This window comes from Dipodomys spectabilis, unplaced genomic scaffold, assembly GCF_019054845.1.
Source record: "Dipodomys spectabilis isolate Male_0828 unplaced genomic scaffold, ASM1905484v1 ptg000140l, whole genome shotgun sequence".
NCBI lineage: Eukaryota > Metazoa > Chordata > Mammalia > Rodentia > Heteromyidae > Dipodomys > Dipodomys spectabilis.
The window spans coordinates 22,311,037-22,333,886 of NW_024870817.1; the positions used below are offsets into that span (position 1 = coordinate 22,311,037).

General features: G+C 38.7%; 1 protein-coding gene across 2 annotated transcripts in view; it reads right to left on the bottom strand.

Moving 5' to 3' along the window:
* The window catches only part of Jmy (junction mediating and regulatory protein, p53 cofactor), a 69,023-nt gene that overhangs the window by 22,111 nt on the left and 24,062 nt on the right, over positions 1 to 22,850 (bottom strand). For both annotated transcript variants that reach the window (XM_042691058.1, XM_042691057.1), the window contains exons 3-4: positions 16,402 to 16,552; positions 10,188 to 10,357 (exon numbers count right to left, since the gene is read on the bottom strand). In XM_042691058.1, coding sequence (XP_042546992.1) covers positions 10,188 to 10,357; positions 16,402 to 16,552 — 321 coding nt within the window. The remainder of the gene's footprint in view (positions 1 to 10,187; positions 10,358 to 16,401; positions 16,553 to 22,850) is intronic.

A 22,850-nucleotide genomic window follows, 5' to 3' on the forward strand; every position in this document is an offset into this window, starting at 1 on the left:
ATAGCAAAACTTAAGCCCTAGGAAACCCCCAGCATAGCATCAGTATGCCTTCAATATAAATAAGTAATGGTGAAGTGGCCTATTTTGTCTCAAGTGGTTTCATATCTATCTGAGTAGTAATACTAGCAAAGATGGGAAGAAAGAGAAAACAAAAAGATAAATTAGAGAAAAATACCCCAGAATACCAGGAAAATATTTAACTAGTAGTTCTAGAAGAGCCTAGGGCAGCAAAGAGAGTGAATACATATTGCTACTAAAAAAAAAAAAAAAACTATTTTAAACAAGGTTTTTGGTTGACAATCTAGGTATCTGCTCACATTTGCCCAATGACTAGAGAAAAACATCGAAAAAATTTAATAATTTTCTATTTCAAGTACCTTTAACAAAAATTTTGACATTAAAAAAAAAGCAATGGTTAGGTTCTAGTCTTAAATATGCAGTGGTGTACCATTCTAAATCCTGCTAAATCTGTTTAATAAATTTTATAAATACTAATTAGTTCCATTATAAATCAGGAAAGATTTTTGCTGCATCAGGAAATATTTTAAAGTAACGAGTAACAAACTCAAAGTGAGTTTGATTACAAGTGGCGAGGGAAGAGAATGCCAACTATGGACATAGATGATTTTCAGTCTTCCATTAAATGATACATCCCTTTCCATACTATCTTAGGGCTCCTGTCTGGCCACAACTCCATAAGATGCATCTTCCTCTGTTACCCAAACCTACATTCACAGTTAGTGTAACATATAATCAGGTAAAATACCTGTATTTTCTAGGTAGGGAGTTGGATAAGCTTACTTATGAAAATCAGTCTAAAAATCTTCATATAAAATATTCAGGCCTGGGTGTCAACTCTTCTATCAACAGTACTATGATTCTCTCTGGCTTGCAATGACATTGGTTCACAGGGTTCATGAACTCTGCTATCTTCCCCCAGCACTACGGTTGTCTCTCCTGTCCAATCCTTTGACTAAGGGGAATTGTCAATCCTTTACAGTATCGAACACTATTAATTTCCTCAACTGCAGTACTCTGTTGGATATTGTCAACATCAAATATCAACTGAGAGAAGAAATAGGTACTCTCTTACTAGTAGTAGCCTAATCCCTAATTTTCAGATTCAGTAAGTTTTACCCAGAGCAAGAGTCCAGAGATAGATAGATTCTAAGAAGGACAAATACACATCAGAGGCAGATGGGCAGACAAGAGCCCACTAAATCTCAACTCTTGAGGATTATAAGGTAGTGATGGTCCCTAGAAAAAGGGCCCTGGATCATCCCTGAAGGCTGATTGTAGGGTCAGAGTACATAGAACTTTTAGGAATATAAAACTTTTGTTTTTTTTTGGGTCCGGTTGTGGGGCTTGAACTCGGGGCCTGGGCGCTGTCCCTCAGCTCTTCAGCTCAAGGCTAGCGCTCTACCACTTGAGCCACAGCACCATTTCCGGCTTTTTAATTTTTGCTTATGTGGTGCTGAGGAATCGAACCCAGGGCCTCAGGCATGCAAGGCAAGCGCTCTACCACTGAGCCACCTTCCCAGCCCCAGGAATATAAAACTTTTAAAAAGAAAGATAAAACTTGTTAGAGAATTCTGACAAGGCAAATGGTGCTCTGAGGTTTAGAATTCCTTCAAGCTAAAGGTAAAATCTTTAGTATAAGGTATGAAACGTGTGTGGGATGGGCACCCTGCTCCAAATTGTCTCCCTGTGACATCTAAAATTTCCACACAGGTATTTCCTATCCTTAGCTTACAGGCCCAGAACTAAGGGAAAAGGAATTGTAAGTGAAAAGAGAACTAATTCAAGACAATGGAGTTGTGCAGAACAGATAGGTGTCACATGGAGGCAGGGATCACTTGGGCAAGGGAAAAGCCAATAAAGAAGTATTAAGTATTCAAATGAAAAGCTGGCTACCTTAGAGAGAGAGACAGACAGACAGGAGAGAGAGGGAGAGGGAGGGAGAGAGAGGAAGGCAGGGGGGAGGGAGGGAGGGAGGGAAGGAGGGAGAGAGTGAGGGAGAGAGAGGAGAGAGAGAGAGCAAGAGAGAGAGAGGGACTGAGTCCTTCAGCTTGAACTCAGGGCTTGTGTACTGTTCCTGACCTTTTTGCTCACGGCTAGTACCCTGCCACTTGAGCCACACTTCCACTCAGGCTTTTTTGGTGGTTAACTGGAGACAGGAGTTTCGCAAACTTTCTCCTGAGTAGCTATAATTATACAAGCATCAGCTCAACTTCTAGTCTTAAACATATACCACAGCACATTAAGATTAGAACCTAACCATTGCTTTTTTTTTAATATTAAAATTTTGTTAAAGGTACTTGAAATAGGAAATTACTAAATGTTTTTCTATATTAGTCATTGGGTAAACCAGAGCAGATACCTAGATTATCAAGCAAAAGTCTTGTTTAAAGTATTCACCCTTTATGTGTTAATGTCTTTTGTTTTGTTTTTTAGACACCAAACCAAACACTTCCCAGTGAGACCTCACTGACAAAAGATGGAGTTAGGCTCAGTTCTCCCATGTCTACATGATGAATGTTTTTTGCCACTAGATTTTATTAGAGTTCCATTTTAACAGTGTCATGGATTTTGCTGGACTGTCCCTCAGCCTCCTGAATAGCTAGGATAACAGGCATGAGCAACCACTTCCAGGTGGGAGTACCATTCTTAAAAATACCGGGAAAGAAACAAAGGCAAGTGTTTATGCAACCTAACAAGGAAATATATGCCAATTCTCCATCATCTGAGTTAAAGATTGTAGTAGTAAATTGGGAAGTGAAGGTCAAAAAGAACTAACACAGGAGTGGTAATCACTAGACACTATGTTGAAAATGAACTACACAGGGGAAACAAAGGGGGAGGCTACAATGCTTGATAAGAAATGTACTCATTATCTTGCCCATGTAATTGTAACCCCTCTGTACAGTATTTTCACAATAAAAAAAATTAAACATTAAATAAAAGAAAACAAACTACACAATTTGTGGGTGGGAATGAGACGGGAAAACTGGAGGGAAGGAGTGACAGTGTCCAAAAAGAAATGTACTTTTTACCTGCCTTATGTAACTATAACCCCTCTGTACATCAGACCTTTATAATAATAAAAGCAATTTCTTAAAGAACTTATAAGAACCATGCACAACATAAAGGAAGAACCATGAAGGGCAATCTCCAATGAAGACTACTCTTTCAGAGAGAAAAGGAGATTGTACCAGAAAAGCCTGAGTATAAACAGATTCTAACAGTAACAGCTGCATAACGAGATAATACAAGCTGACAGGATTATTCACAATTTCATATTTCACAAACTGAAAATGAGATTCTTTGATGTCAAGTTTAACCCCACAATTCATTTGTAGGAAACATAGGAATGTATGTATATTTATAATCCTTATCTACTCCATGTAACTGTTTCATTAGAATATTCATACTTCTTCTGAATGTTACTTGTTTAGCTTTCTAAACTTTTGAAACACTTGGAATTCTTCTAAAACCCTATGGCTGGGGCTGGGAAGGTGGCTCAGTGGTAGAGTACTTGCCTTGCATGCATGAGGCCCTGGGTTCAATTCCTCAGCACCACATAAGCAGAAAAACCCGAAGTAGCGCTGTGGCTCAAGTGGTAGGGCTCTAGCCTTGAGCTGAAGAGCTGAGGGACAGTGCCCAGAGTTCAGGCCACATGAACAAAAAACAAACAAACAAAAAACCCTATGGCATTTCAAGGATTTCAGATAAAAGCATGTATGTCTGTAGCATAAAGGGCTATGCTTCAGAATTAAATGAGATGGTATGCATTAAGTACTAAGAAAGGACCTAAAATTTTGTATTTTCCCTTTTGTAGCTGATACATTACACACATGAAAATCATTCTTAAGTATCTTTAATTTATAATATTGAACTGTTGTCATTTGAGGAAGTTTTTCATTTTTCAAATAACCTAGAGGGACAAAATATACTGACATTTTGAAGATCTTGTCCCATAATCTAAATCACAAGGTTGAGCTTTATTATTGTTTTTAACTGCTAATGCATTTGTCTAGGAGTCTAGGACAGGCTTAATAATTCACATTGGCTGTAAGTCTCATAAGCAATGTGGGCATCTTAAATTAATGCTAATAAACTGATGCTGTATATATACATATATTATATATAATACATATACACAAATATTTATTACATATAATACACACATATATATATACACACACACACACACACATATATATGTGTGTATATATCAAGCATCTACTTGGTAAGAATGACTAACTGGCAATTTTAACAAACCCTTTGAAGATTTCAACCATAAGCCAGAACTTGACTATTTCAGTAATGGGTTATAACCAAGAGAATATGATCTACAGATAGTCATCTCAAATCCTTAGGCCCCATAACAGCCTCTTCCTTCCTTTATAATCTTAAGCCAATGTGTAATGAGGGCACATTTCTGAACAGTCAGAAATCTTCTCTTGGCAGCTCTCTGGCATGCTGCATTGCCAGAACAACTCAGTGTCAGTCAGGTCTCAACAAGAAAGTAAACCAACATAACAAAAGCAGCATTTTACTGTGTACACAATTTTATGTTTAATGTTAGCTCATGCCTAAAATCCTAGCCACTCAATAGTCTACAATTTGAGGACCCAGCTTGGGCCATGAGGGAAAAAGCTAAGCTAAAGCCCTGGGTTCAAAACTTCGTTAAAGGATACATGCCTATTTCCTCTCCTCTCTCCTCTTCCCTCTTTCCCTTCCCTCCTGTCCCCCTCCCTCCAAACACATACTTTATTAAGTCAGTGTCTCTGTTTCCTAGCCTGTCCTTGAACTACAATCCTCCCAACAATGCTGCTTGCAAAATTTGAACTCTTGATAGGAATATAGAAAGCTAACCCCCAATCTACTTTTTTGTTTTTTTGTTGGTCAAGGGCCTGAACTCTGGGCCTGGGCACTGTCCCTCAGCTCTTCAGCTCAAGGCTAGCGCTTGAGCCACGGCACCACTTCTGGATTTTTCTGCTTATATGGTACTGAGGAATCGAAACCAGGGCCTCATGAATGCAAGGCAAGCACTCTACCACTGAGCCACCTTGTTTTTTAACCTCCTTTCTTACCTTTCCTTCTTCGTATCATTAGACTGACTCTTTCTTCCCTGTCTAGGCTTTTGTCTTCACCTATGCCTCTCTGGTCAGATTATATATTTCTCCAGTGGTGCACCTTGAATCTGATGAATCTGCTCACTTCACTATACTCTAAAACCTCTAAATCCAAGGCAGAATCTTGTTCATGCCTTAAAAAAAATCTTAATATAATAATGTGTGGCCAGGAGTAAGGGTGATTCAGTTTTGTTCTTGTTGCCCATTGAATACCTGGGAAAAACACAGTGTTTTGTTAGTGAACTGAGGAGGAACACTTGCACTGGATAGAAACGCAAAAGATGAACCTTAAAGTTTTAGGCCTGAGTTGCCCAAAGAACCATGATAACTTACAGAACTGCTAGGGAGAAATAAAGTTTGGTTTTAGAAATATTCTGTGTAATGGAATTCTATGCCTCCATGAGAAAGAATGACATTGCCTCATTTGTTAGGAAATAGAAAAACTTGGAAAAAATTATATTAAGTGAAATAAGCCAGGCCCAAAGAAACATAGGTCCCATGGTTTCCCTTATTTGCAATATCTAGTATATGTATGAGTCAAGCGGAAAAGGTCAGATAATGTGATGTCAGGAAAATGAACCCTTAGATAAGTATTTTAATGTTTTTTTCTTTCATGCATTTGTTTCTAATGCATTTATAAGATCATCTCTTTGTTGCTTTGTATGTCCCTCCCCCACAGTATAACCCCTGCTTTCATTATATTTGATGTCAGTATAACTTGTAGAGGAGATGGGGAAAAACAAGTCGTTTAAGGATACAGGTGGACCTGTTGCAACAATGAGAAGTACAAGTTGTCATGTCGAAAACGAGCTTTACAACGTAGGTGCTGGGGGGGGGGGGGGGGGGGGGGAGGGGGAGGGCGGGAGGCTGGGAAGGGATGTGAAGGGTAAACAAAGGAGGAGGCTGCAATGCTTGATAAGAAATGTACTCATTATCCTGCCCATGTAATTGTAACCCCTCTGTACAGTGTGTTCACAAAAAAAAAAAATAATAATTAAAAAAAAAAAGTTAACCACATTAAAAAAAATAATAATAAAAATTAAAAAAAAAGAAATATTCTGTGTAGGGCTAGGAAGGTGGCTCAATGGTAGAGCGCTTGCCTTGCATGCCTGAGGCCCTGGGTTCGATTCCTCAGTACCACATAAGCAAAAAGAAAAAAGCCGGAAGTGGCACTGTGGCTCAAGTGGTAGAGCACTAGCCTTGAGCTGAAGAGCTGAGGACAGCGCCCAAGCCCAGAGTTCAGGCCCCACAACCGGACCCCAAAAACAAAACAAAACAAAACAAAAAACCAGAAATATTCTGTGTATAATGTTAACAACAACCAAAAAAAAAACCCAAAACCAAAAGATCATATGCTTGCTACAATAAACTTAATTACCTCAAAGTTGAACATGGATAGAGGAAAAAATTTATGTAATTCAAGCATTTTCTTGCATTTGAAATATTGGAACAAAGCATACTAAATAGTTTAGATTAAAACAATCAAGTTCTACTATATGCCATCTAGAACACTTTCTGAGGCTTGTTCTTCATGCTAGTTTTAATCCTGAACCATAAAATTTCCTTATTTCAAAATATACTATACTTCTTGCTGGGCGCTGGTAGCTCATGCCTGTAATCCTAGCTACTCAGGAGGCTGAGATCAGAGGGTTGTGGTTCAAAGCCTGGGCAGGAAAGTCCATGAGACTCTTATCTCCAATAAACCTCCAGAAAACCAAAAGTGGTGCCGTGGCTCAAAGGCTAGAGCGCTAGCCTTGAGCTAAAGAGCTCAACTCTGGGCACTCAGGCCCAGAGTTCATGCCCCATGACAGGAAAAAAAAAAGGTATACTTCCAGTGATTATAAAAGCTATTGACAGATAACTAATGTAGTTATTTAAGTGCCTTTTTGGTAAAACACAATCTGTTCTGGCCAAGTTTAATCATAATAAAAAATATAGGCGTGGGAGGTGGGTATGTGTGTGTATGCCATCAGGACTCTGGTTGTGCTGCCCCCCAGCTTTTCTGCTCAACACTAAAGCTTTATCCCTAGAGCCACAACTCTACTTCTTTGCTGCTTGGTGGTTAACTGGAGTTAGATTCTTAATTGGTTTTCCTGCTCAGGTTGCCTTCAAATTGCAATCCTCACATCTCACCCTCCTAAGCATCTAGGATTATAGACATCAGCCCGTGGCATCTGGCTAAAATATAGTATTTTAAAATAATGGCACAGGAAGCAAACAAAAAATAGTAATATCTAACAAGTTCAATACTCTGAAATATGACTGGCATCAATGGTATATTCAGTACTTCATTGTGCACAGTAAGAAATACAAAAAGAAATACAGGGGGAGCTTTCATCTTTATATCTCCATGAGGTTTACACTATGTTTACCCTTATGTCACTTCTGCATCCTTGCCCCCCCCAAATAAATCTTAATAATCCTTGAACAAAGTGCCTCTTTTTATTAAAAACATATCTAAGATAGTATTCAAAAAAATCAATGCTGTTTAATCTTATGTATGGTGAGCAATTTCTATGTTCCTTTATGGTAACTGCATTTTCTGATTAAGAATTATTAATAATATATTTAATAAAATGTCATTGAATGAAATATTAAAAACTTTGTTTTTTAAAGTTGATAATATGTAAGTATCAACCTTTATGCTTTTCTTTTTCTTTTTTCAGTGCTGTGGTTTGAACACAAGGCCTTACACATATCAAGCAATCACTCTATCACTAACAAGAGTGCTCTTTTACCTGGGCACAGGTGGGTCACGCCTGTAATCCTAGCCACTCAGGAGGCTGAGATCTGAGGATCACGGTTCAAAGCCAGCCAGAGCAGTTAAGTCTGTGCGACTCTTTTATTTTTTTTTTTTTTTTGGGGGGGGGGGGGTCCAGTCGTGGGGCCTGAACTCTGGGCCTGGGTACTGTCCCTCAGCTCTTCAGCTCAAGGCTAGTGCTCTACCACTTGAGCCACAGTGCCACTTCTGGCTTTTTTTTTCTTTTTGCTTATGTGGTGCTGGGGAATCGAACCCAGGGGCCTCAGGCATGCAAGGCAAGCGCTCTACCACTGAGCCACCTTCCCAGCTCAAGTCTGTGAGACTCTTATCTCCAATAAACCACTAGAAAACTGGAAGTGGCACTGTGGCTCAAGCGGTAGAATGCTTGCCTTGAGCTGAAGAGCTGAGGGACAGCGCCCAGACCCAGAGTTCAAGCCCCACGACCAACCAAAAAAACAAAACAAAACAAACAAACAAAAAAAAAGTGCTCTTTTGATTAAAAAACAAGAAAAAATTAGCTAATATTACAAGTCACCCACAAAGAAGGAAATTTAAGAACAAATATAGAAACATACAAGGTAAATGCTAAAACAGCTGCAAAAGTGGTATTAACAGTATTAACATAGATGTATATTTCAAAATACTACACGAGTTATACTTTAACAGGGAAAAATAAGCAATGGATTTTTTGAACATATAATTTGGCTTTACAATACGTACAGAAAAGATTGTTAAAAATAGTGAAAAGTGGGGCTGGGAAGGTGGCTCAGTGGTAGAGTGCTTGCCTTGCATGCATGAGGCCCTGGGTTCAATTCAATTCCTCAGCACCACATAAGCAACAAAAAAAAAATAGTGAAAAGTTAATTATACTATGATTAAGATAATCAAAAACATAAAAGTACCAATTACTAGAAATTATTTCATGAATTTTGAAAGTACAATACAAGACATTCTCTAAACAATGGAAAGAATCAGCAGTGTAGCCAAATATAAGCTAAAAAAAAAAAAAAAAAAAGGCAGCAGCAGCGTAACTCACACCTGTAATCCTAGCTACTCAAGAGGCTGAGATCTGAGGATCACAGTTAAAAACTAGCCAGTGGCAGTAAAGTCCATTACACTCATCTCCAATTAACCACCAGAAAACTGGAATTATCTCTGTGGCTCAAACTGGTAGAGTGCTAGCCTTGTGCACAAAAGCTCAGGTACAGCAGCCAAGCCCTAGCATCGTATTTCTTTTTTGTTTTTTTTTTTTTTAATATTTTTTGATGGGTTTTTTTGTTTTGTTTTTTAATTTTTTATTGTAAAGATACTATACAGAGGGTTACAGTCACATGAGCAAGATAATGAGTATACTTCCTATTGAGCATTGTTACCCCCTCCATTGTTTTCCCGCTACCATCCCTTCCCTCCCTACCTTCCCGGAGGTTTTTTTTTTTTTTTAATTGTGATTAAGTGATTACATAATTTCCCAAATTTCACAGTATTGTGGAATAATGATGCTCATTTAAAGTCACAAGTTCATTCTAACTTTCCTGGAGCAAATTGTCTATCACAGTTTGTAACATATAACGGTGTACACATATATACCATACATGTGATCAGCAGCATGGGGATATTTAGTAGTGGTTCGACCAGATGAGTGGGAGTTCTTTGTTTCTTAAGTCCTGTTAATTCTGTCGTGTCACCTAACACTTTGGATTTAGCATCCACTTATCAGGGAGACCATGTACTGTTTGTCTCTTTGCTCTTGGCTTACCTCGCTCAACATGATTCCTTCTAGCTCCACCTAGCATCATATTTCAACATCACCTTTTAGAGTTCTTCCTCCCTCCCCCATCCTTCTCAATGAAGGTCTTCTGAATGAAGCAATGTCAAGAAAACCAACTCTTTTTGGTCCATCAGGCATAAAAGAGAGGGTTGCATAGGTGAAGAGATGGAGATGATTTAACCAATTAGACACAATGTTACTTACTGCTTTAGAATTTTTCCTAATTTTTTTTCTCCCTCTAGACAGTAAAGCTTTCATAAAAGACAACAAAGTCTGGCACTGGGTCTCTATCTTTAAGCAGTGTACAGCTAGTGTAGAGCTGCTGCCTAGCATCACAGAAGAACTACTGGGAAGTATCTACTAGTAGTGGCATTCAAGTTTAAACCCGATCGTAAGTGTTTATTTCATGGAAAAAGTATATGAGTATCAATTGGCAAGAAAAACACTGTTGTATTAACATAAAAATGTCAAATCTTAACTACTTTTATTTTATCTATTTTTTTGTAGTGGGTTCTATTACCTCTTCTTTTAGTGCATGTTTCCTCTGTTCCAAACAGATCTCTTTAGCTCTCATCATCTGTAAAGTCTCTTTAGAAACTGCATACTGGAGCTTTTCCATACGTTCAGCAGCTGCTGCCCATGATGCTTTTCCAAACTTCTTCTGATCTGCTCGCATTCGATCATACACAGCTATAAACAATTTTTAAAGAGCCATTAAACACAAAACCTGGTACTGAAGAATTAGAATTATCTTAAGATTTCATTGACCATACATAAATCCCATCCCTGAGGTCAACTGCTTACAACACCTCTAAAATATAATTCAATATCATGCATTCTCTCTTAACTTTAATTCATACTCAAAGATTTTTCTATTTCTTTTTTTTTGCCCGTCTTGAGGCTTGAACTCAGGGCCTGCACACTGTCCCTGAGCTTCTTTTGCTCAAGGCTAGCACTCTAACACTTGAGCCACAGCGTCACTTCTGGCTTTTTCTTTTTAGGTGGTACTGAGGAATTGAACCCAGGGCTTCATGCATGGTAGGCAATCACTCTACCACTAAGCCACATTCCCAGCCTCAAAATGTTTTTTGCAGATGAAACTTAACTGACCAACTTTATTTTTCATTAATTTACTTTAGTGTTATTGTAGAGATGACATACAGAGGGATTTCATTTACATACATCAGGCAATTGGTATATTCCTTTTGTACAGTGTCATCTGTTCCTTCATTCTATCCCATTCTCTCCCATCTCCATTGACCAACTAATTTTTAAAAGCTTAAAAATAATTCAGCATGCCTATGTGGATTATGTACATTGAATTGGAACCACAACTGTTAAGATTAAAAAACTCAAATCCATGTTCCATGTTTTCTTTTGTCTTCAAAAAAACTGTAATAATATGGGGAACTAAATCCTACATATTAGCACAAAATTCTTCCAGAAGGTCAGAGTAGAAAACAACTCCCAATTCCTGTGACCCTTAACTTCTTAATAATAGATGGTACTGTGGGGGCTGGGAAGGTGGCTCAGTGGTAGAGCGCTTGCCTTGTATGCTCGAGGTCCTGGGTTCGATTCCTCAGCACCACATAAGCAAAAAGAAAAAAGCCGGAAGTGGAGCTGTGGCTCAAGTGGTAGAGCGCTAGCTTTGAGCTGAAGAGCTGAGGGACAGCGCCCAGGCCCAGAGTTCAGACCCCACAACCGGACCCAAAAAAAAAATAGATGGTACTGATTTCTATTCATAATCTCTTTGAATCTCAATGAAGGTCTCTTGTTTCATTTTTTTCACTCTTGTACATACCATCATAACCATCAATACATGTGATAAATTACTTTCAAAGTAATTTTTCATATTTTTATTATGAATTTGCCCAGTATCCTTAAGAGAACAAGCCAAGTATTCATTATGAAACTTCTTGTATAGATCTAAGAAACTGCCAAACTGTGGCAATTTAATGGAAGGTCACTCATCTACACCACAAACATGGAAGTTGTATAAATCGTTCACTATTATCATTCTCTTTACATTTACAATAATTAGAAGGCTTTTCTTACTCCATTTCAGAACCATGTGTGATCCTGTTCTGTTTCATGTTATTATCTTTCATACTAGCTACATGATATTGTCTTTCAATGTGTTTGGATAAAATATATTCTTATACTTAAATACTATTAATTTCATAAAACAGCTCAATATTATGAAGATTTTCGAAATTATTTGTAAATGTGAAATGTTTTGATACCCTAGAACACTATCACTCCTAAAATCATTCTCTACCTTTTATTGGCAAGAAAGTCTCTTGCTAAGATAACCATTTGCCCTATCCCGGTAGCAGTACCACTATTTCCATAATACCATCATATTAGGTAAAAAAAAAAAAAAAAAAAAACCTTTAAAGATAACAGAACTGGTATTTAAAAGGTAGCATGTTAAACCTACCTTTAAAGCATGATGGTCTAACATGAATACTTGTCAAAAACAGGTCCTTTAAAGTATTTTTTGAAGCAAAGCAATATTATGTTAAAATTAGGTCACATCTGACTTAGTATATAGGAAGAAATACAAAGGCCTACTGGCAGCTGTGGTAGTACTTGCCAGTAATCCCAGCTACCCAAGAGGTTGAAAGATAAAAAAAGTTCAAGGCCAATCTAGGCTACATAGCCATAGCCAATCTGAGGCCAGCCTGAGACCAATATAATGAAACCCTATCTTAAGAAAGGAAAAGAGAAAGAAATACAAGGGCCTATTTAACTCCTCTTGTTAAGAGGGTAGGGTAAATATGGTCATAATAATCAACATAAATATGTGAATAAACTTGAAGGGATGGGATAGGAATATGATAAATGGGGTGGGGAAAACGAAGGAAGAGATAACACTCATCAAGATATATATATTCGTGGGCTGGGAAGGTGACTCAGTGGTAAAGCACTTGCCTTGCATGCCTGGGGCCCTGGGTTTGATTCCTCAGCACCACATAAGCAAAAAGAAAAAAAGCCAGAAGTGGCGCTGTGGCTCAGGTGGTAGAGCGCTAGCCTTGAGCTGAAGAGCTGAGGGACAGCGCCCAGGCCCAGAGTTCAGGCCCCACGACCGGACCCCCGCCCCCCCAAAAAAGATATATTATATTTGTAACTTGACATGTAAATTTAAAAGCCTTTGTACAAGAACTTAAAGATAATTTTAAAAATAATAAAAACTTGGAAGTAGTGCTGTGGCTCAAGCGGTAGAGTGCTCTCCTTGAGTTGAAGAGCATTCAAGCCCCATGACCAACCAAAAAAAAAAATAGATAAAATAATAATAATAATAATAATAAATTAAAAAGAAAAACTAGAAAGCCACTTTGAATGGAGACATAAAGAAAGGCTAAAACTCTTAAGAAGCTTAAAAATGTTTAGAGACCTATAGTGTTTCTCTTGTACAAGTTCATTATATAGAAATGTGCAGAAAAAGGAATCAATTTCAAGAACTCCAACTCAGTAACTCCTTTTTTTTTTTTTTTAGCTCTAAAGCTCAAGGCTAGTGCTCTACCACTTGAGCCAGAGTACCACTTCCAGCTTTTTTTGCTTATGCGGTGCTGAGGAATCAAACCCAGGGCCTCATGCATGCAAGGCAAGCACTCTACCACTGAGCCACCTTCCCAGCCTAGCTATCAATTAAAGTTATATGTTTTTGTTTTTGTTTGGGGGGGGGGGAGGGTCCAGTTGTGGGGCCTGAACTCTGGGCCTGGGCACTGTCCTTCAGCTCTTCAGCTCAAGGCTAGCGCTCTACCACTTGAGCCGCAGTGCCACTTCCAGCGTTTTTCTTTTTGCTTATGTAGTGCTGAGGAATCGAACCCAGGGCCTCATGCATGCAAGGCAAGCACCCTACCACTGAGCCACCTTCCCAGCCCTAATATTTAAATTTTTAAAATTTTGATTATATTATTTAACTGTAATATAAAGGGATTTTTTTAAATTAGAGAACAGTATCTGGAAAGCAGACTCTAAATGAGGTACAGATTTGTAAGAACAGTTTATAGTAGATCAAAGCATCCTGAACATTTCACTTCAAAGTTTTTTTTAAAAGATACTATCCTTTTGTATGTGTGAACGTGCGTGCAATCCTGGGGCTTCAACTCAGGGCCTTGGTGCTGTCCCTGAGCTTTTATGCTCAAGACTAATTTTTACCATTTGAGCCAGAGCTCCACTTCTGGCTTTTGGGTTGTTTAACTGGAGATAATAGTGTCATGAACTTTCCTTCCCAGGCTGACTTTGAACCACAATGGAGATCTCAGCCTTTTCAGAGTACCTAGCATTACAGATGTCAGCCACTAGTGCTTAATATAATGTGGTAGTTTCCCTTTGCAAACTTTACAAATTATTATTAGGCTGCCTAGGTCACATGGAAGCTTATTTTTGTGCTAGACCTGGAACCTGAACCCTGCGTGCTACTTCCCCGGGCCTTTTTGTTGTTTTTTTTTTTGCTCAACGCTACCTCTAAACCACTTGTGCCACAGCTTCATTTTGTTTTTTGGAAGTTACTGGAGACAAGAGTGTCATGGACTGACTTTTAACCTAGATCCTCAGATCTCAGCCTCCTGAGTAGCTACAATTAAAGGAGTGACGTACCAGCAACCCATCTTGGTTTATCTTTTTTTATAAGAAAACTACAAAATCATTTTCCAAATTTCTAGAATTTTAACTATCCAATTCTGCATTCCCTCAACAATGCAAAAAGAGTTTTGGTTACCCTATATCCTCCCCAGCATTTTAGATTGATGGTATTTTTTACTTTAGCCATTGTACTGCATGTGGTGTTATCTTTCTCATTGTGATTTTAATTTATATTTTTTAAATATAAATTACATGACACTTCTTTCCTGTGCTTATCATCCTTATCTTCATGTGACATGTTTGATAATGTCCCTTTCCCAGATTTTTAACTGGACTGTTTTCTTATTAAGTGAGGGTTCATTATATATTCTAAATACACATTTTGTTAAACATGTGATTTGAAAATATTTTCTCTCAAATACTCTTATCTTTTCATGCTCTTGACAGTGTCCAGCACAGCTTAAAGAAACAAAAGCCAGCCAGGAGCCAGCGGCTCATGCCTGTAAACCTAGCTACTCAGGAGGCTGAGATCTGAGGATCACAGTTCAAAGCCAGCCTGGGCAGGAAAGCCCATGAGACTCTTATCTACAATTAACCACCAGAAAACTGGAAGTGGCCCAGTGGCTCAAGTGGTAGAGCCCTCATCTTGAGCTGAAGAGCACAGGGACAGGGCCCAAGCCCAGAGTTCAAGCCCCACGACTAACCAAAAAAAAAGATGAAATCCATTTTGTCAGATTTTTCATTTATTGTCTGTGTTCTTTATTCACTTTTAAGTTTTATGGTTTTTTCTTTTCAGTAATTGCTAAGAATCCCCTTTGTAACACACATATAATTCTAAGACAAATAGATGTTTTTCTTTCATATTTTCTTTTGGAAGTTTTATAGTTTTATTATTTATATTTAGTATTGTTTTACATATTACCTATAATTTATATAAGTAAGTTATTTTTCTGCATATAAATGTCCAACTGCGGGGCTGGGAAGGTGGCTCAGTGGTATAGCGCTTGCCTTGCATGCATGAGGCCCTGGGTTCAATTCCTCAGCACCACATAAGCAAAAAGAAAAAAGCCGTAAGTGTCGCTGTGGCTCAAGTGGTAGAGCGCTAGCCTTGAGCTGAAGAGCTGAGGGACAGTGCCCAGCCCCAGAGTTCAAGCCCCTCAACCGCCCCCCCCCCCAAAAAAAAGAAGTCCAACTGAGTTACTATCATTGTTTCTTTTCCCTTGTAATACTGGTTTATCATTAACTTATTTTAATTGTGAAAATACTGTACAGAGGGGTTACAATTACATATGGGCAAGGTAATGAGTACATTTCTTATCAAGCATTGTTGCCTCCTCCTTTGTTTCCCCTTCCTACCTTTCCCATCTATCCCCCACCCCCCGGCCAAAGTTGTAAAGTTCCTTTTTTCAACATAAGGACTTGAGCGTCTCATTGTTGCAATGGGTCCACCTGTATCCCTATTTAAACAATTTGTTTTTTCCCTTCCCCTCCACAAATTATACCAACATCAAATATAGTGAAAACGAGTTACACCATGGTGGAGGGACCTACAAAGCAACAAAGAAATGTTAATGTCATTGTTTTTCTCCATGAACTTGCTCTATTAAAGATTAAATGGTCAGGCTGGGAATGTGGCTTAGTGGTAGAGTGCTTGCCTACCATGCATGAAGCCCTGGGTTTGATTCCTCAGTACTACATACATAGAAAAGGCTAGAAGAGGTGCTATAGCTCAATTGGTAGAATGCTAGCCTTGAGCAAAAGAAGCTCAGGGACAATGCCCAGCCCCTGAGTTCAAGCCCCAGACTGGAAAAAAAAATTAAATGGTCATATTTGTGTAAATATTACTCTACCTTCTGCTTTATATTTCACTAATTTAGAGGAAAGAAATGTGTATACCTAATCGCTCTAATATGACTGAAAGAAAAAAGAATCTGCTAATAGTGGTAATTCTTGAACTGTTGGCACAAGTAATCCTAATACAGTTTTCTGTGTAATTATTCTGAACATAAAACACTTTTAACTACTCACCTTCGAAAACATCTAACAAGAGCAATATAGTAATGAAATCCCCCTCTGTATAAATAGTGTAAGCTAATTTCAAAAATACTAATTTTTAAAAATAATAACTTTACTATAAGATTTACCTTTTTGAGCTTTAGCTGTGATTTCAAAATATTTGACAGTAAGATCCTGGATAGACAGAACGGCCATGTGAGCTTTCCGTTGCCAATCAGCATCTTCCTTTTGTAGACTCTCAATTCTTCGAGGTCCCAGATAATCATTCTCCATAGAAATCTTTGAAGAAAAGGGAAAAAATAAATTCATTTTTTTCCTTTTACTGATTCCTCAAATACTTATCAAATGTTTGTGTCAAGCATGTGTTTAATATAAAGTAAAAACAATACTACTCTACTACTTGTTTTAGTCTGCTCTAGAGGAGAAACAAACCTGTCCCATGTTCCTTCAATACATAAACAGAGCGTGCATGATGTTTATGGGGTAGGAAGGTGGCTCAGCGGTAGAGTGCTTGCCTCGCACTCATGAGGCCCTGAGTTTGATTTCTCAACACCACATAAACAGAAAAAGCCAGAAGTAGTACTATGGTTCAAGTGGTAGAGCTCTAGCCTTGAGCTGAAGAGTTCAGGGACATCACCCAGGCCTAGAGTTCAAGCCCTATGACCAGCAAAAAAATAAATAAAATGCTGTTTAGGCTTATAGATGGTGAGCAATTTCTATGTTCCTTTATGGTAACTGTATTTTCTGATTAAGAATTATTAATAATATATTTAATAAAATGTCATTGAATGAAATATTAAAAACTTTGTTTTTAAAGTTGATAATGTAAATATCAGCCTTTATGCTTTTATTTTCCAGTGCTTTGGTTTGAACACAAAGCCTTACACATACTAAGCAATCACTCTATCACTAACAAGAGTGCTCTTTTGATTAAAAAGCAAGAAAAAATTAGCTTATATTACAAGTCATCCACAAAAAAGGAAACAAGAACAAATACAGAAATATGCAAGGTAAATGCTGAAACAGCTGCAAAAATGGTATTAACAGTATTAACACAGATGTATATTTCAAAACTACAAATTTAACAGGGAAGAATAGCAATGGATTTTTTGAACATATAATTTGGCTTTATAATACATATAGAAAAGATTGTTAAAAATAGTGAAAAGTAGCCGGGCGCTGGTGGCTCACGCCTATAATCCTAGCTACTGAGGAGGCTGAGATCTGAGGATCGCCGTTCAAAGCCAGCCCGGGCAGGAGAGACCGTGAGACTCCTATCTCCAATAAACCACCAGAAAACCGGAAGTGGTGCTGTAGCTCAAGTGGTAGAGTGCTCCCCTTGAGCTGAAGAGCTGAGGGAAAGTGCCCAGGTCCAGAGTTCAAGCCCCACGACCGTCAAAAAAAGAAAAAAAAGTGAAAAGTTTATTATACTATGATTAAGATAATCAAAAACATAAAAGTACCAATCACGGGCTGGGAAGGTGGCTCAGTGAGAGCACTTGCCTTGCATGCATGAGGCCCTGGGTTTGATTCCTCAGCACCACATAAGCAAAAAAGAAAAAAGCCGGAAGTGGCACTGAGGCTCAAGTGGAAGAGCGCTAGCCTTGAGCTGAAGAGCTGAGGGACAGCGCACAGGCCCTGCAACCAGACCCCCCCCCCCCAAAAAAAGTACCAATCACTAGAAAGTATTTAATGAATTTTTGAAAGTACAAATACAAGACATTCTATAAACAATGGAAAGAAATCAGCAGTGTAATATTTTTTTCTCGTGCAGGTCCTGAGGCTTTAACTCAGGACCTGGGTCCGTTCCTTCGGTTGTTTTGTTGTTGTTGTTGTTGCTGTTGCTCTACCACTTGAGCCACAGCTCTACTTCTGGTTTATTTTTTTAGCAGTTAAATGGACATAGCAGTCTCACAGATTTTCTTGCCCAAGGCTGGCTTCCAATCCCAATCCTCAGATCTCAGCTTCCTAAATAGCTAGGATTACAGGTGTGAACTACCAATTTAATCACATGGTTTAACACTTCCAAACCAGAGGGGAAGTTTTAGTCCTGAAGCAACAATCTGCTGCCAAGAGGTTTCTCAAAAAAGTAAACAATGGAGGAAAAGCAGGTCTCAAAGAGAAGATCAGGGATTTAGTGTTCATGTGTTAAACTAACTTTGCAATGGTCATAGCCAGATAGAAATCTGGGCATGAATGACTCATAGAAGCCTAAGTAAGAAAGAAAAAGGCTCAAGACTGATCCCTGAAAAAGGTTTGAGGAATTCTGAAGTTGGGTGAAGAAGGATCCAGAAGGAGAGCAGCAGCAGCAAGAGTCAAAGGAAGTGAATCTGTCCTGGTCATACTCCATGAAACACTGGAGTAGGACAAGACTGGCATCTACAGCATGACAGTCGCTGAACTTAGCAATGCCAGTTCTAAGGTAATAGATAACCTTAATTTGACTATTAACTCCATTACATTTTTATATCTCAACTCTACTAATAATTCATAAAGTCTTCTTGGACTTCCCATAATAACCTGATTGGCACAATGCCTATGCCTTTCTGTAGCACTCATTATAATCATGTTTGTTATTCTTAATATGTAAACATGGACCTTCTTTCCCTTCTTAGGCAAGAAGTTCAAGGTTTGTTTGTAACTGTCCAGAATGAATGAGGCTGTCTAAAGTATTTCCTAAACCAATAAAATGGAAAATTCAATTCTATACATTTTTGGTAATGAGAGGAATGTTGGTACCTATATAAATACTCTGCTGAAAACTTTGGGGGAGATTTCAGCACACAGATGGGTCTTCTTTTGGGTTTATTTATTTAGGTCATATCTTAATGGAAGCTCCCACAAAGCAGTATGTGTTAACAAGAAAGAAGTACTCAATGGAGTGAGAATCTAAACTGATAGTAGGAAAGATGTTCAGCCTACAAAGTTATAAAAGGAAGAAAATAGATCCCAGAACATGTAACAACATTATATAGGATACACTTATAAAATAACAATCTTATTCAATAATTACTATTTATGGAAAGCTTTTAATATAACAAGAAATTTTATTATATGAAGTAAAAAGAGATCAAAATTGTAATTTCAATTATATAAAAGTTTTCCAAAAAAAAGACCAAAAAATGTTAGTGATGTCATATTCTTGTGACAGATGACCGTATTATGGTCATAAACAAAAGAAAATGGATTTCTTTCCTCTTGGATTCACAAGCCCAGAAGTTTCCTGTTTCTGGTCAAGCCAACAATGAACTCATGTTTTCACATACAAAGCCAAAAGGAGGCAAAATCTGAAATTATCTCTTTTTTACCAGTGTACAGGGAAGAGAGGGAAGTAAAGATAGGATCAAAACCTAAAAATCTCCCTTAACAGCCGCCAAGTAAGCTGATGTGTCATTTCAGGGACTAACCATAAAAGCAATGCCAAACAAAGAAAAGTAAACCAAGAAGAATTTTGGGTTCTTGCTGGTCAAGTTCTGTGTACATCTTTTTAAAAAAAATTATTTTTGGAGGGGGTGTTGTGGGGCTTCAACTGTGGGCCTGGGCGCTGTCCCTTAGCTCTTTGAACTGTGACCCTCAGATCTCAGTCTCCTGAGTAGCTAGGAGGCAAGAGCCACCAGCGCTCGGCTCTAAATTTTAATTTTCTCTAGAAGATCATTACTCTATTTGACTCCTCTGGAGTAAACATAAATATGCATTGGATATGGGTTGGGTTTTTTCCCCTCCCTTTTTAGAGGTAGCTAGTAACAAGAAATTATCTCAATTGTATAACTTGAGTTATACACTAGTAACACTAGTTACTAGGTAGAGCTTCAGGAAGAACAAATTTGTGTGTGTGTGTGTGTGTGTGTGTGTGTGTGTGTGTGTGTTCCTTTCTTAATAAACTTACAATCAGCCAGGCATGGGTGGCTCACACCTATAATCCTAGCTACTGGGGAAGCTGAGATCTGGGGATCGCAGTTCAAAGCCAGCCCACCCAGGAAAGTCCATGAGACTCTTATCTCCAATAAACCACTCAGAAAACCAAAAGTGGGGCTGTGACTCAAGTGGAAGAGCGCTAGCCTTGAGCTGAAGAGCTGAGGGACAGCACCCAGGCCCAGAGTTCAGGCCCCACGACAAAAAGAAAAGAAAGAAAAACTTACAATCTAGTGAGGTACTGGTAGTTCATTCCTGAAACCCTAGCTCTCAAGAGGCTGAAATCTGAGGATCCTGGTTTGAAGCCAACCCAACCAAAAAGCTCAAGTGGAAGAGTATCAGTCTTGAGCTAAGAAGCTCAGATACAGTTCCTAAATCCAAAATTCAAGCCCAAGTACATGCATACACAAAAAAGAAACTTATAATGTAATTGGTGGATAGCAGATACAGCTGTGATGCAAAATCTGTTTTGAAAGTAGCAGACAGAGCTCTAATGATCAGATGTTTTACAAACTAATTTTTAATCAAATTACCAAGTAATGATGATGCTAGAGAGCCAAGTAAATCCTAGCTACTAGGGAGGCTAAGGCAGGTTTATGAGATGAAGCCCAACCTCAGCTCCATAGCAAAACCTACCTCAAAGCCAAAGCCAAAGCCCCAGTTCAGTCAAGAGGGAGCTTAAAATAGTCAAAGCAAAGGGAGATAAAACTAGAAAAACCACTTGTGGCCACAGTGAGGAAGTCTTTAAATGTCAAGCTGATGAAGTATGTGCTTAACTTCACAGGCAACAAGATAACAGGATGAGATTTAAAGTGCTGAGTGTATATTTAGAGATTTGATCTTAGATTAACGTTTAATATAGCAAAATCATCAAGGTTTATTCTTTCTTGTTTTCTTTTTTTTTTTTTGTGAGTTGTGGACCTTAACTCTGGGCCTAGGTGCTGTCCCTGAGCTCTTCAGCTCAAGGCTAGCACTCTACCACAGCGCCACTTCCGGCTTTTTCTGCTTATGTGGTGCTGAGGAATCGAATCTAGAGCCTCATGCATACAAAGCAAGCATTCTACCAGCCCCTCAATTATTTTTATTTTAAAAATCAGTAAAAATGTTAATCTTCTATTTCGGACATTATGACTTGATTAAAGTTATCTTCTATTCACAAAACAGTGCAAAGAGAGAGAAATGGAAATAAAAAGTTGTTGTATAGATTTTTTTTGGGAGGGGGAGGGTTAATTCTGGCTTTTGAACTCAAGGCCTCACAGTTGCTAGGCAGGTGTGCTTCTACAACTTGGTTCACACCCTGAGCACTTGTTGAAAGAAAGTTCAAATATTTTACTATTTGAAAATAACTTATGCTTTATATATTCAAATATACAGAATATGGAGTGAACATATCCACTATGCTTTTCTTCTAAGCTGCTTTTTAAAAACTCACTTTTCAAACCTAGCAGCTATAACCTACAAAATCTGAAGATATATACAGATTTTTGTCCAACATCTCCAAGTTTGTTCTTCTGGCTTGTAATGTTAGGATTAGAATCTGAAAATTCCTTTTAAGCTCTGCCAATGATGAAAGGAGTTAGAGAGAAGAGATTTGGTTCCTCCTTGTCCACATCCCTTGACTTTGAAATTTCTATGAGCATTATCCCAAGATTTGACTCTTCCCAGCATTAGCAGTATAAGCCTCAAGCAGCAACAGAATTCAGCTCACAAGTTTTTTTTTTCAACCCTGTCCTCATAGTCTAACTCTTCCCTACCCCAAGACAAGCCAGCACTGCAGCTCCAGTATCTCCCTCCTCCCTCTACAGATCTGAGTGCCTCCATTGAGGACACTATGGAAGCATTAGTCTTTTCATCAGAGGGCAACTCATAGGGTTATCCTCTATTGCTTTCTATTTATTTACTTGGTTTTTTGTTTTGTTTTGTTTTCCCAGTCCTGGGGCCTGAACTCTGGGCATGGGCGCTGTCCCTCAGCTCTTCAGCTCAAGGCTAGTGCTCTACCACTTGAGCACAGTGCCACTTCTGGCTTTTTCTGTTTATGCGGTGCCGAGGAATCGAACCCAGGGCCTCATGCATTCAAGGCAAGTGCTCTACCACTGAGCACCTTCCCAGCCCTGCTTTCAATTTAATAACCTCAATCTTGTCCCTTTGTTCCTCTAACCTTTCTTTTTTTTTTCTTTTTGGGGTGGGGTGGGGAGAGTAAAGCTTGAACTCAGAGCCTGCCATTCTCACTCTACCCAGCTACATCTCCATTTCCAGCTCTACCCCACCTAATTATTTGGAGATAAGAATCTCAAAGATGATTCATCTGAACCAGGCCTCAATGGTTCAGACCTGTAATCCTAGCTACTCAGGAGGCTGGGCTCTGAGGATCGAGGCTCAAATCCAACTGGGGCAGGAAAATGGTTCAAAGTCAGACTGGGCAGGAAAGTCCTCCTGCCCGTGAGACTCTTAGCTCCAATAAACTACCAGAAAACCACAAGTGGTGCTGTGGCTCAAGTGGTAGAGCTCTCGCCTTGAGCTGAAGATTTGACAGACAACACTCAGGCCCAGAGTTCAAGCCTCACAACTGACCAAAAAATAAAAAATAAAAAAAAGATGACTAATCTGCCCAGGCTGGCTTCAAACTGTGATCCTCAGATCTCAATCTCAGCTTCTTGAGTAAGAT